The 14740-nt window shown below is 40.4% G+C and overlaps 1 protein-coding gene across 2 annotated transcripts; it reads right to left on the bottom strand.

Moving 5' to 3' along the window:
• Positions 1–1722: 1722 nt before the first annotated feature.
• ABHD10 (abhydrolase domain containing 10, depalmitoylase) lies at positions 1723–12802 on the bottom strand. 2 transcript variants are annotated; one of them, XM_080919587.1, is made up of 6 exons: positions 12670–12802; positions 10269–10452; positions 8090–8201; positions 7463–7600; positions 3867–3891; positions 1723–1930 (listed from the first exon to the last, which is right to left on the bottom strand). In XM_080919587.1, exons 1-6 carry the CDS (start codon positions 12782–12784, stop codon positions 1884–1886), a joined length of 621 nt encoding a protein of 206 aa, XP_080775713.1. In that variant the 5' UTR covers positions 12785–12802; the 3' UTR covers positions 1723–1883. The 2 variants fall into 2 exon arrangements, with proteins under 2 accessions (XP_080775713.1, XP_080775712.1); XM_080919586.1 differs by lacking the exon at positions 1723–1930 and having other exon boundaries at positions 3199–3891.
• Positions 12803–14740: the final 1938 nt, after the last annotated feature.

Genomic DNA, 14740 nt, shown 5'->3' with positions numbered 1-14740 from the left:
CAAGCTGGGCAAGAGGGGAGGAGGCCCAGAGGGATTCAGGCAGCTGCTCAGGGCTGTTTGAGGCTCCTATAAAAATATCACTGAATCATTGAGTTTGTTTTGTATTGGTCATCTACGCTGGGCTCAGGGCTTACATCTAAGTGTGGTTTATGCACCTAATGAGATCCCATTGGAGAAAACTACGTTTTTCTTGGCTGGGGATGAGAACTCCTGTCCGTTGTCTATTGCTTCTTGCTGTTACAGTCTTTCTACCTCCTCTGCAAATAGTACCCTGAGTGGAGGGACTTGAGGAAGACACACATTTAGGACTCGCTGTCCCAAAATCTCTGTACACATTACCCAGTTATGTGTCTGCGTTAGCTCCTATCTATTGAACATTTATCAGTGGGAACAGTGGAACGTCCTTAGGAGTCAGTTTATTGCTGTTCCTTTAGCAGAACAAGAGTTTGGTTTTCCCACAAGCCTATCCACTGAACTGTATTAGGCATGGGTTCCATCTCTTAGAGTGGGCCTTTCAGCCAATCAAAGTGACTGGCTACTCCCACATTTGTGCCACTATTATGGCAGCGTATCATGCAGGCAGGTCATGTGGATCACAGGGTTGGTGGTTACCATTCTCATGTGGTATCTTGAAGAGTACTTTCACTACTTCAGTACCACGGACACCAGTCATTAGGGGTGAAAGCTTTAGACACCAGCTCAACCTCTCTGTGTTCGGTGAGCTATGTGAGCATTGTTGTTAGCAATAAGACCTTACTATGGGTTTGTGGTATAGCTTCGGCATTAGCCTGAGTAGTTTAAGGGTTTCCATGGGGCCCCTTTGGCCAATAGTTCAATTAGATGTAACTGGAAGTTTCACTTGATGGTGAGAATCTCATTTGAATTGTGATGTTAAAACTCCTGCCAAACTAACCAAGGTTTTCCTTTTGTTAAACAACTGGGGGTGGGGGATGGAGACTGAACATCTGCATAAACATGAAAAAATAGCAGTTCAATCTGAAATCTTCCTGTCCTTTGGGGTTAAAAGCCTCACCACTTCCTTGCTCCCTTTTTCTTTCCTTTAGCATTATAGGTTGTCGACCATCAGTTCCTCACTGGACTATGCTCCATGCAGAAGACAAAAACCAGGAAGCTAGCACCTCCTGCACATCACTATTCTAAGTGTTTGTGCTTCTTTCCTAGTTGTATTAGGTAGGTTCGTACCATTTTGAGACTTGGAAATAAGGCATAAAGGGCAAAACTGCTGTTACAGATTTAGAACATGTACTGGGATGTAGCTAAGCTCCACTCTGTGCATTAAACTCATAAATGGGTCACTCACCTTATGGACGCAGCCCCCAGCTTCAGTACCTTAACTGCTATGTTGCACTAACAATACTGACTCTCCCTCATTATACCTTAACCCCAGAAAACTCTAAGGAGTGGAGACTTCATCCTCTTCATTTTCCAGGTTTATCAATTATGTAGCCAAAGGGGTCCCCAAATGGTCCCTTTCTAGCTCAAAGTAACAAGGCTGACAGGATTCCCCCTTTTCCCGATTTTCTCTGGATTAAGGGATAGTCATGGATTAGTTTAACTGTGTATGTGGCTGATGTCCCTGAGAGCAGCCCAGGTGTACAGGTTTGTGAGAATGCACAGGACTCACCATACAGTTCTTTCACTACTGATTTATTATCGTGAACAGATCCAAAGCAGAATGAGCAAAGGAAGAAGGCACATGGGGTGAAGCCCAGGGAAACTGGGAGTGAGCTTCCAAGAATTCACACTAGAGTCACACGGGTTGAAACTGGGTCTCCAGCAAAGAGTTCTAACAGGTCATGTGATACTACTCACAAGAAAGCTTGTTAAGAGTTGGTGCCAAGGGGTTTTACGGTTTTACCAGACTACTCAGAGGTAGTCTCTAATCCACATATATCACCAGTCTGGGCACCTGGGAAGAAAGCGGGATTCAGCATAAACCAGTGTTTGCAGAGAGTTGATGGAAGCACAGTGAGCTACTATTCTCGGTTCTGCCCATGGTGGAAGTCCCTGAAAACAAGTTCCCAGACAGACAAAAGCCAACTCCGACTCAAGGTTTTTTTCTCAGGTCAATCTTTCTGCACAGAAACTTTATCGCCCCTTTCTTCATTGGCTACAAATACTATGTTTCTTAAACTGTCCTTTCAACCAGGTTTATTGTCTGCTGACTGAATCATTTATGAGATGAATTAAGTCTTCGACACGTACTCATTTTATGAGTTGTCATCCTAACATAAACCCATAAAGGCTAAAGTCAAGCCAAAATTAACAACTAAAGAACAAACCACTATTTAATATAAAGGCTAGTATATACTAATACTCTGTAGCTATTAAAAGCCATGCCTTATACTAGCATTTCATGTTTCCTTACTGACTCTACCCTTCTGCCACTCAGACTAAAGTAGTAACTACCCAACTATTTGAACTTAAGTCACTCTAATTGTATTCCCCAAAGCAGAGTTAATGCAGAAAGATCATCTTCCCTTTAGTCTAACCAATCATTATATAAAAACATTTCATTAGATTAATACCTTTTAACTATAAGGCATGTTTGCAGGAAAATGGTGGGACTGAGATTATGTAAAGAGAAATGAATTAGACATGGAAAGTTATGGAAAGTGTTTTCTCTCATATGTAGAATATAGATTTAAACATACATATATTGAATGGCTAGAGAAAGGCTGTGCAGAGAAGGCTCTAAAGGACATTAGGGGAGCATGGAAGGGTGATGGTGGGAGAGGGAAACAGAATCTGTTTTCTCTCATACAGAGACATGGTGTGAAAGCAGAAAGGAACTGAGGGAGAAAAAGGGTGTGAGGGGAAGCAATCAGAGTGAGAGAAACAGCAGGGCAACAGGGTATGTGTAAGTGAAGTACAATGATAAAATGAAAGAAGTGTTGAAAATTATATTACCCATTATCTTACATATAAATGTTAAAAAATTAAAACTCTGGAAGTCTCCCATAAGAGTGACAATTCAAAATTTAAAATTATCTTTTAAAACTTAACCTTTAAAAAAATTAAACAGAAATTTTAGTTTAAATATAGCATGTCATTCTCATTTTTTCAACTTTATTATGCTTCAGACATTTTAGAATCATTTCATATTTACTTGAATAAACATCTTCCTCTATTTTGTGAACTGCATTTTAAAATCAGAATTTTACAAACTTCCATATATAATGGTACCAAACAAAACCCAAATATTCAAGCTTTATTGTAGAAGAAAGAAACACAATAAAGAGCTATCACAGCTCAAATGTACATAAGAAAGGTAAACATCTCTTTAATAAAAAAATAGGTACTATTTTAATGGGAAAAATATCAAAGGAGGGCAAAAATTTTCGAACAGCAGCTAATACTCTTGTCACAATTTGTGTATTTGTGCAAAGACATCATTAAATAAATACGTATTAGATATTTACAAACTAGAAGAGGGAAAACCCTGAAGTATCCAGATCTCCAATTTACTACCATACTTTCAATCTTCTGGACACACAGGAGTGCATACCAACCACAAATGTGATTCTAGGGAGCCATAGTTGAAAGCTTGTCAATCAAGTCATCAATAGTACAAATAAGCAGCTGAATATCTGCTTTTTCCTTCATCCTGTGATCACTGTGTTTCCGGAGGATGACATCTACATCTGGACCAACTACTCGGTCGGCAACCTGCAGGGACCTATGCCAAGGAACGATTTCATCCTTCATGCCATGAAGCAACCTTACAGGGCACGTCACAGGAATAGGGCTGTGTAACAAGCAGTGATGCTCCGCTTCTTTAATGAAACTGTATGGGATGCTGTAATATCCTTCTTTGTTGTATTTAGATGGCAAAGACCACTCACCTTTCATTTCTATTTCCTTTTGCATCTGGTGGGAAAATAAAAACATAAATATCAACAACCCTTTAGCAGACTTGAAGAGTCTGAAGAAGGCAGTCCTAAGGTAAGAAGACAGGCAAACTAGTGCAGCAACAGTGATCATCACACATCAAACCAGGCGGGGTGCACACCTTGAAAGCCAGTGCTGAGGCACAGGCAGGCCCCCAGTTTGATGCTAGCCTGGTCTAGAGAGCCACATAGGGTGACCCTAAGAAAATAAAACAAAAATTAATTACTAGATGCCAGGTACATTATATATATTATTTCACACAATTCTGGCTATGATTCTGTAATGATTCTACTTTTACAAAGGAGAGTATTAAGGCTGACAGTTAAATATCGCATTCAAAGGCCAAACACAGAAAATGTTCTAGCTATGAAGCAAGCTCAGCTCTCCCTATCATACAAGTTCTTATGCCAAGGTCTGCCTAACCACAAATGAAAGGACAGACAGAAGGGAAGAAAAGTACACTGAAGTTTATATAAACCAAGTCTTAGAATAATTTATTTTTGAAATTTCAAAACAATTATTCATACACTTAGGTAATTTTTGGCTGAAAGTATATTATTGTTGCTTATTATTACCATTATCACTATTATTGGTGGGGGTGGTGGTGGTAGCAGTGGTTTTTCTACACAGGTTCTCTCCATGTATCCCTGGCTATCCTAGAACTAATTTGTAGATCAGGCTGGGTTTGAACTCAAGAGATGCACCTACTTCTGCCTTCTAAGTGCTGGGATTAAGGGATTAGTGCTACCACCTAGTGAAAGAAAGTTTTTAAAAGTGCCCAGCTTTTACTTTTCAGCATTCTAGGAATGAGAATTTATTGGTTTGGATAACAAAGAAGACTTAGAAATACCTCATGAAAACTAAACAGTCATATCAGTTCTAGATTCTGGTGAAAAGAAACATTAACACATCCTTTGGGGATTGTTTTTCAGACTGTAACATATGCCTTCAATAATTTTTCTTATTAGGATTTGGAATTTTCTGGCTGGAGGGATGGCTTGTCAGTTAACAGTGCTCCCACCTCTTGCATAGGGCCTAGCTAGGTTCCCGGAGCCCACACTGGACATCTCATGGTCTCCTGTAACTCCAGCTCCAAGGGGTCTGACCCTCTCTGGGCCACTCTTGACACTTCAGGGCTAATGGCCTATGGGAAGGTAATACCTAGTGTCCTCCTGCTTTCCTCTGGTGCTCAGTTCGACACAGCTAGACTCATTTGAGAAGGACACTCAACTAGAAGCCATTGAGCCTTTGTGATTGCCCCTCCCCCTTAGAGCTGGACCTGTAGATGGCTGAGGGAACGCCTGGCTTGTTACATGGAGCTGGCATCTTAGCTCTAGTCCTCACAATAGCAGAGCAAATGGTCTTAACTGCTGAGCCACTTTTCCAGCCCTCCCACCGAGCTTTGTTTTTTGTATTTTAAACAGTTATTTGTTGGTGTGTGCGTGCCACAGTATATGTGCAGCTTTCAGGAGCTGGCGCTCTCATTTTGCCATATGGATTCTAGGGATCAAATTCAGGCTATCAGGCTTGTTAGTAAGAACCTTTCTATCTTGGCCATTTTACCTGCCCACACCCTGAATTTTGAGGCTGAATTTCTCATTAACCTGGGATTTACCACTATGGTGGCAGGACATGATGCTCCAAGGATCTACATGTCTTGCTCCAAGAATGCTCCTTATCAGTATTAGGACTACAAGGGCACACTACTAACCTAGCATTAAGTGTTTATCACCATCACCACCATCACCACCATCATCATCATCATCATCACTATTATTATCATCATCATCATTATTACATTTATGTTTGTGGGGAAAAAGTGAGGACACATACGTGTGCCACAGTGCTTGTGTGGAAGTCAGAGGATTGTCTACATGAGTTGCTTTCTATCTATCATGTCAGTCCCAGGAACAGAATTCAGGTTGTCAGGCAAAGGGCAAGTGTTTTTAGCTCTTCTGCCATTTATTTCCCCAGCCTGTCACCTTGAAATAACAAAAGAAAACAGCATGGGTCTGGGGTTAGCTCTCATGCTTGTACACTGAGCATTTTAACAACTGAGCTCCAGCAATGGTATTATTTCTTAAGAAACCAAGAAGAACAACAGGAACTAAGAACAAACTTAGATGCTCATAGCACAGAAACATGAAACAGAAATCAGTATCATACTATTATTCAAAGTTATAGATTAATTTTTATTAATCCCCACTGTCCCTTTTTTCCTGAGTTCTGCAAATCTGGTTCTCAAACTCTAGTGTGAGGAACTTGTTGAGTATATCTCCCGTTTCTGATTCAGAATGAAAATCAAGGGTGAGCAATTCTCAAGTCTATTTTAAAACAACATTTTTCCCCTTTAATCTCTATTGTCTCTCTCACCAGCAACTTAGTTCCACAGGAGAGGAAAACTCAAACGAACGCAATAAAACAATGCACAAAAATACAGATGTTGCTCATTCCATTGTCCTTACACATAACTGTCTGCATTGCATAGTTTTATGTCAATGTGACACAATCTAAAGTCATAAGAGAGAAGGGAACTTCAATTAAGAAAATGCTTCCACAAGACAGTGCTGTAGAAAGTCTGGGCAGCATTTTCTTAATTAGTGAATGATGGAGAAGTGCCCAGCCCCTTGTGGGTGGTGCCATCCCTGGGCTGGAGGTCCTAGGTTCTATAAGAAAGCAGGTTAAGCATGTCATGAGGAGCAAGCCATCAAGCAGCATCCATCCATGGCCTCTGCATCAGTTCCTGTCTCCAGGTTCCTGCCCCATTTGAGTTCCTGCCCTGACTTCCTTCAGTGACTGACTATGATGTGGAAGTGCAAGCCAAATAAACCCTTTCCTCACCAACTTTGGCCATATAGTGTTTCATCATAGCAAAAGAAACCCTAACTAGGACACTGCCTAAGAAAATAGCTATCTATCATCCCAGTTATTTCAGACACTTCGTTCTTACCATGAATCGCTGAAGAACATTAATAAAAAGCCCTGCTTTTCTTTTGATGTACCACAAAAATTGTTGGAAAAGAATGCTAACAAAGCATCAGAGCCAGAAAAAAAAAAAAAAAAAAAAAGCCAGAAACAAAATCAAAAAACAAAACTCCCTCAACCCAGAGTGTACTACCTCTAATTAGCTGATAACTGCTGCTCAGAGAACATAGGTCTGTTTTCGAGCTAAAAAAGGTAGTTTTACATCTGTTTAGTCCAATCAGTCCCACACGACGTGAGAACATGCAGTACTCACACCGAAATCTGAGACTAAGAGGGTAAGAAGTAGACTGTGATATGGGATGCCATTAGGTAAAGGAAATAAAGAAAACTGAGCTAAAAAAAGAAAGGTTGAAACATGATGTCAGTGCCATATCTCAGGTATTTGGCAGGAGGTTTAAAAAGAGGCACAAGAAAATAAAACCTTAAACAAGAGACAGAGCAAAAGGGCGGCAAAGACAAAAGCCAGGTCACTGTAAGTTAGAGGATGACAGTGCATACGTACAAAAAGAGAAGAGGCAGAAGATAGGAAGTACTCCCGGGGGTTGCCAAATGGCTCATGACTTACCTCAACAGGAAGTGAATGAAACTGTGTCACCACGCCATCTGCAGCAGTAGCTATACCAATAAGAGCTATGACCTTTTCTGGCCGTGCAATTGCAGCATGCAGCATGAGCCATCCACCAAGGCTGGATCCAACCAGTATCTAAAAACAAGTACGCATGGCTTCAAAGAGGACTCTCATACTCTCTATAAAGAGACAGGTCTGACAGACATATATGGACCTTGTATCTTTTATATCCTTGTAGATCCCAGACTTTTAATATGAACACAAAGTAAAATTCAATTATAATTAACTTGTTTGTTTTTTGAGTCAGTTTCTTCTGTGTTGTCCTGGAACTTTTCTGTAGCCTAGGCTCATCTCGAACTCAAGAATGTCTACCACTGTAACACAATATAATAAACTTTTGTAAAGATATTGTGTCTATAATATAGAACTAGAAAAGCAAACTTATTTTTCAATGAGAAAAGCTTATTGCTTATTAGAAAGTAAAAATATGATAATTTTAAGTCAAAATTGTCCATCAAAATCAAAATTATTGAAATTAACAAAACATTATCAATTGTCATATTTAAAGAAACAAAGTAAATATTGCTTAAGTCAAAAATCACTCTGCTTAACAAAAAGGATTACCTGTGGTCCTTCAGCTACATCATCAAGTATGGAAAGTACATCCTTTCTCCATTTCCCCACTGTGCATTCTGCTAAGTTACCATCTGAACTTCCAAGCCCAGAGTAGTCAAACCTGGAAGAAGAAAAAACATATACTTACACCCAAGTGTCTGAAATGTGTCCAGGCTTGCTAATCTGACTTTAACACAAAGTATGGCATTTTTCATTTCTGCTGTGACCTGACTTCAGTAAACATCAGTCACCATGTGTTTTCCTAAATCCTACTGGCTTAACTTCCAAGTACCTCTCATGTCAATCACTTTCTTATACCTTCACTGCTACTTAGCTTAGTCCAAGTTATTATCTCCACTCAACCAATGCCATAGTGCTCTAAGACTAATTCTGGCCTTCTCATGTCCATCTTTCATCCTCATAGCCTATTCCCTAGTAGTCAGAATGATCCTTCTCAATCAAACACCATATCATGCATGCTCTGTACAGTTAATAAAACTCATAACCCTTACCATGCTTCCCTGACCTCATTTCTTAGTGAGCCCTTTCCCTCAAACATGTATTGTCATAGTCACTCTTACAGTTAAGAAGTATGCACCATCCCCATTCCTATGCCATGACCGTTCACCTCTACTTAGCACACTTCTATCTCCAGTTATCCATTAGATGTGCCTCAGCTCATGCAGTCCTTTAGCTCAAGCCCTGCATCTCATACAAAGCTGGCTCTGAGCATCTCATGCTGCCACTGTGCTTCTCGCAGCTCTGCACTCCTTCCTGTTTTATTTTCTCCATAGCACTCACTGCTCCTCAGCACTAGAATCAGATTCACCATACATTCCTTGTAAATTTTCCTAGGGATTCAAGCTCATCATCTGTCTAATCTCTGAATTTTACCTTTCCTTCAAGGTTTCATTTCAATATTATGAGGTATCCTATCATGCCCACACATGATCACAATCACAAGTCCTTCTGAACCATTCCCATCCTGGTCAGATTCTTCATAGCTATGAGCTATCCACTGCCAATAAAGTCCTCCTTCTCCACCAAACCAATCATTCCTTAAGTCACTTCTCTTCATGTTGTGAACTTTCTTCATTCACGACCTGTGCTAGAGAGGAGACAGGTAGATCAGGGGCCCCCTAGCCAGCCAGTCTAACCAACTTTCGATGTTTCAAACCAGTGAGAGAAACCCTGTCTCTGAAGATAAGATGAATGACTCCTGAAAAGTAACAACAAAGGTTGTCTCCTGGCTTCCACAAACATGTACACGTGCATGCATGCATGGTCATGATCACATATCACATGCTCATGTATACACACAGTGAATTTAGAAGGTTGCTACACTCACCACTGTTACAATGCTACACAAAAGATCTCAATTAAAGATCTGTAGTGAAATCTGTAGAGCTACTGATTATAAATGCATATTTATATCGCACCCAATATGTAGAAAACTATATTATGCCTGGAATTGGCTGTAACGTTCAGTCACAAATGAAATTCAAAAATCAGTAAAATGGTGAGTTCTTCTTTTTATGTGGGCTGTGGCATATGTATGGATGTATTCCTATATGTGAGGGGTACATGTATATATGTGATATACAGGTACTTTTATTAAAATATGAGTGAAAAAGAACAAATATAAAATTAAGATTTAACTAAATACTACCCATCCTTGTTTATATTTACACAGTCAGATAATATAAGAACAAAGAAAACAGAAATGTAAATTCTACTATATCAATCTTACAAAATTATATTACTTTGAAAAACATTTTCTCTTTGGGTTGTGCTAAAAATTGAATCCAGGATTTTGTGCTAAAGACATGCTCTACCCCTGAGGTATACTATACTGTACTCTCAGTCTCATGCACTCTGTCAGAAAATAACAGTGATCAAGTAAGTCCTATGTCTTCCATGGAAAACTCACAATCGCAAGAGATTACAAGAAACCCAACATGTAGATTTCTTTTTGTATCTAGAGAACTATGTTATTAGCTCCCTTATAATACCCTCTCTACTGCCAATCTAGCCAGCACAGCACCAATACTTTAAAGACCCTAAATCATAAGACCAAAGACTGCACACTGCTAAAATAACTCAATCTACTACAACACTGGCATTTACTTCAGTTGGCTCTATTACAATACTAAATGGTAATTTATTCTCTGAAATGTATTGTTCCTACCTTATAAAGGCGTGACCTAGAGATTTGCAAAACTCCTCAATTGCTACAGCCTTTTTACCATTCATGTTAGAAAGATAGCCAGGGATAAAGACAATTCCTGGGTTTTTGCCTTTTAACCTCTTATAAGCCAGGCTTGGAAGTTCCGGTCGGTTAAGGAAAGAGAGTGATGTCTTTTGTCTGAAAGCTAAACAAAGTACACAAAACATGAATTATACTTTGAAAATTATTTTTGGAACAGCACACAGTTTCACATTTTAACTTTCTTAACCCACTATATTTGATGGGAAAAACCAAAATAAGCTTCAAGTAGATTTTTAGTCTTAAAGCTGCATAAAAATTTTTACCTTCTTAGAGCAAGGCCCAATCATGCTCTTCCAAAATAAAAAAAGAAATATCAATTTCAGTTAAAATAAAAAGACAGACTCATCAAAAATATTTTCATGTCTGGCACTGTGCCGACTATCTTAAACAGTAGCAATTAACATTTAGATTTAAGTACACCACTTTCAGCTTTTTCCCCTGAGATTTCTCTGTTTTAACAATGTTTCAGGAATTTAATGTCTTCTACTTTGGCCAGATGAGTAGGGGGAAAAAGTGAATGTGTGTTTTGTTTCTTTCCTCTGCCTACACAAAATTATTTCAAAGGGAAACTGACAACCCCAGGCTTTGGGAAGCAGAGGTTAAATAGTCTTCAACGTATTTAGCAAGGAGGGAATGATGTCTGAAGTGAGGAGCTGGGTTTGACCAGATTACCACTGAGCAATCCTCCCCATGAATGCCAAGAGACTGGTAACAAACCACGAGAATTTCCTACATGTGGGGTTTCAGAAGGCTGTTCCTTTAAAAATAAGCCTAGAACAAGTATCATTCTTGGAAATAAACATCTCAAACAGCTCTGTAACTGATGCACTTACTACTTTTGGCTAGCTTTTTGTAAGTGGAACAGAGATACCTTAGAATTATTTAAATATGGCAGGACAAACGATGAACCTTACAGGGCATTCTTTGCTGAGCCATCTTTGCTAGCCCTTATTTAAAAAAAAAAAAAAAAAAAAAGCAGTCTTACATCCTTCACATTGCTGCCGAAAGCTTCTGGGTCTCTCCCGTGTGTTGCTACTGCTAACATTCTTCCCACTTTTAATTTCTCAAGTTTATTTTTGAGAAAAAAAATGAGCAGAGAGTCTGACAGTGCAGCCCAACAACACAACACACAAGAGCCACGGTGGAGGTGGGGGACCACTACAATTCCCTGGTCAGTTTGTTCTGTACAATGAATTGTAGGAAAGACAGAGGCTAGGCAGGGAAACCCTGTCTCAACCCCCTTACCCCAAACACACACACAAAAATTGAAAGTTTTAAAGTTATCCCTTATGTTTGTCATATAGATTCAAAGTTTCAGTGTTTGGGAAAATGCGACAAGCTGAAAACTAGATTTAAAACAGGGCTACTGGGGATCAGTTTATGTTGGTCAACAGATTTTGTCATAAATGTTCACTTCCCATTTCTTTAAACACTCAAATTATCCTTCTTCATTGCAGGCGGTTACTTTGAATTGATGCTTGCTAGCTATAAAACAACAGATTCAACCTTCAATCTATAAATCGTCTTTATATAGAATATAGATCAGCTGAAGGCCTGATGCATACATATATTGTTAATGAATACTGAAGAGATTAAAAAAATGTTGCTCTTGTTAATAAACTGACATAGTATACTTTCTGGCATTACATAATACTTTTTTTGGTGTACCAAGTGTTAAGTCAAACTGATTACATACTTTAAAAAAATTAAGCATGTTAATATATATAATGGCATTACTATTCCAAACACTATGCAGCTATCTAATAGCTGTGTGGCAACGTGTGAAGAACACACCGAAGATGTTATTCAAGCATAACTATACATATATACAAATCATGTATTCTACATATGTAACATTAATCCGAATGTTAGTTTCCATTGTAGAGTAATTCCAATTCTTTCAACAAGAAAAATCAGATGTTAGGTTCAAAGATGGCATTTACATGTATATACATACTTTGTTTCCTTAAGTCTATGACAGACTAGGCTAAACATCTGACACAATACGGATATGTAAAGCCCTAGGAGAAGCTAATAACCAAATTACATTAAATGCACATCTTAATTTTTCTTCTGGTCTTAACGTTTGATTCAGAGAACGCAGGAGCTTCTTAAATCGCAATATAAACGCTAACAAGGACCCCCAAGAACGCCCCAGGGCCTCAGCAGAGGAGTAGACTCTCCCAGCCTTCCCCAGAAGCGTTCAGTGGCGAGAAAGCCAGAGCAGTTTTGAATGGCGCGCCAAGCCGGCTTCAGGCGAGCACTGGACGATCGCCGGACCTTCGAAAGAGCCCCAGTCCCCTACCTTCCGTACACTAACCTGAGAGCCACCATGCCCGTGGGGGCTTCCGAGCTAGTGACGCACTCCGGCCTCGGTGCCGGCCGAAGGACACAGCCGCCCAGTCCCACCTCCGACAAGGTACCCAGGCCGCCATCTTCCCAGCTGCCCCTGCGCCCGCTACAGACGTGCGCGGGTCGCGCGGGGCGCCCGGTCCCGAGGTCACGCACGCGCAGTCCGCAGGAAGGCGGAGGTTGCTAACAAGCGTCACGTGGGATTTGTTTCTCCCCGGGAGACGCATGCGCAAGAGAGCTGTCTTGAGTTGCGGCCTTCCCTACAAGGTTGTTCCGTCTCCCCCAAAGGGCATTTGGCTTCTGACATTGGGCGGCCTTGGCCCGTTTTCTTCGCAGTAAGCTGCGGAAATCTCGGAGAGGAGCTAGGGTCAATTTGAGCGTTCGAAGATGGGAAACCGTGTTACCATCTGGCAGAACCTGTGACAAAAATTGCTAGGCTTCTTCCAGTCCCTATGGCCCCATTTCAGCCTATGGGGAAGTTTCCAAAAGGCGACCTTAATCTTAAATTCACATCAATGGAGTCACACCAAACGTTCTTTGCTCTCCCTCAAACATTTTCCCACTCACCAGATTGCTAAAAATTCAAATGAGCAGCCACAAGCAAAAATATTGAAAACACTCATTCACATATGGTTGCTCCATGGGTGACAATCTTTTGTCAGGCAATCTAGCCACGCTTATTACAATACACATAATTTTGAGTACTCTTTGAAATACCATTCCCTTTATGACTATCCTAAATAAAACGAACACTGAAGGGACCGGTATTGGCATATTGGCTCAAGACACCCCAAGACCAAGTTCCCACAACAAAAGATTTATTTGCTCCAGAGACACAAAGGGCGGGGAGTAAAAGACTAAAACTGGTGATGAGGGAGGAGGAGGAGACAAGAGAGGAGGGAGGGGTATTTATTCCAGAGGGGATCATGGGATTGCCTCTGGAAAGAGAGGAGACAGACATGGCCCATAGGAAAACGGCAGTTTATAAAGGTAAAAGGGCAAACCCCATTTAGGATGAGGTGTTTAATTTTGATTGGAAAGGTTAATTAGGACAGCCACAAGGGGCCTTCTTTGGATTTCCGGACTTGGTAGTCAGCTTCAGCAGGAAGAGGCCTAATAAGTTAATAGGTTTTGTGGGCTACAGTGTCTAGCAAGGCAGATGAAATGGGTGGGAAGAGCAAGGCCTTCCAAAGCCATGTTTGCTGTGCTCAAGCTGGTTAGAGTCTCTTCAAACATATGTTCATAAGGCTGTGTTACCTTCAATAGCACCATTTTGTAAAGACAGAAACAACTTGTGTGTGTGTGTATGTGTGTAATCAATGGCAATAAAAAATAATTCAATAAATTGTGATACTACGGTCTTTGGATTCTGACATCCTTCAAAGTAATTTGGGGGGCCTCAAGTCTCACTAAGTATAGTCTTGTCTCCTCTGCTTGAAATTATTGTGTTTTGTAAAATGTTTTAATGTAAAACCATGCTATTTGTCTTGGATAGTTTTGCCAGATTGAGCACCTAAGGAAGGAGAGACTCTCAACTGGATTGCTGTCCACAGCCACCAGATTGGCCTGTAGAACCATCAGATTGGCCGGTAGGAATGAACATCTGTGGGGGTTTTCTTAATCACTGACTGATGTAGGCAGTCCTCACACACTGTGGACAGTAACACCCCCTGGTGGATGAGTGTGAGCTGTATTACATGTTGTTGACCGTGAGCCTAGAAACAAGATAGTAAGCAATATTCCTTGGTGGTCTCTGCTTCAAGCCTGTGCAGGGAATTTCTGCCTTGGCTTTCCTCAGTGATGTACAGGTACCAGTAAAGCCAAATAAACTTTTTCCTCCATGAAGTTGCCTTTGGGCATGTCATTTATCACAAGGACAAAAGCAAATTTGGATACCAATCCTTTTAGAGATTTAGGAACAGTTGTTGGTGCCAAAGATAAAAGCAAGTGTAGACATGGTGAGAGAGGCGTGGCTTTGGAGTCTTGAGGACATGAAGCTTGGGGAAGCTTGACTGAAAACGACAGAACAGACCTTGATC

Source organism: Micromys minutus, assembly GCF_963924665.1.
Source record: "Micromys minutus genome assembly, chromosome: 7".
Lineage (NCBI taxonomy): Eukaryota > Metazoa > Chordata > Mammalia > Rodentia > Muridae > Micromys > Micromys minutus.
This window is presented reverse-complemented; position numbering and strand designations above follow the sequence as displayed.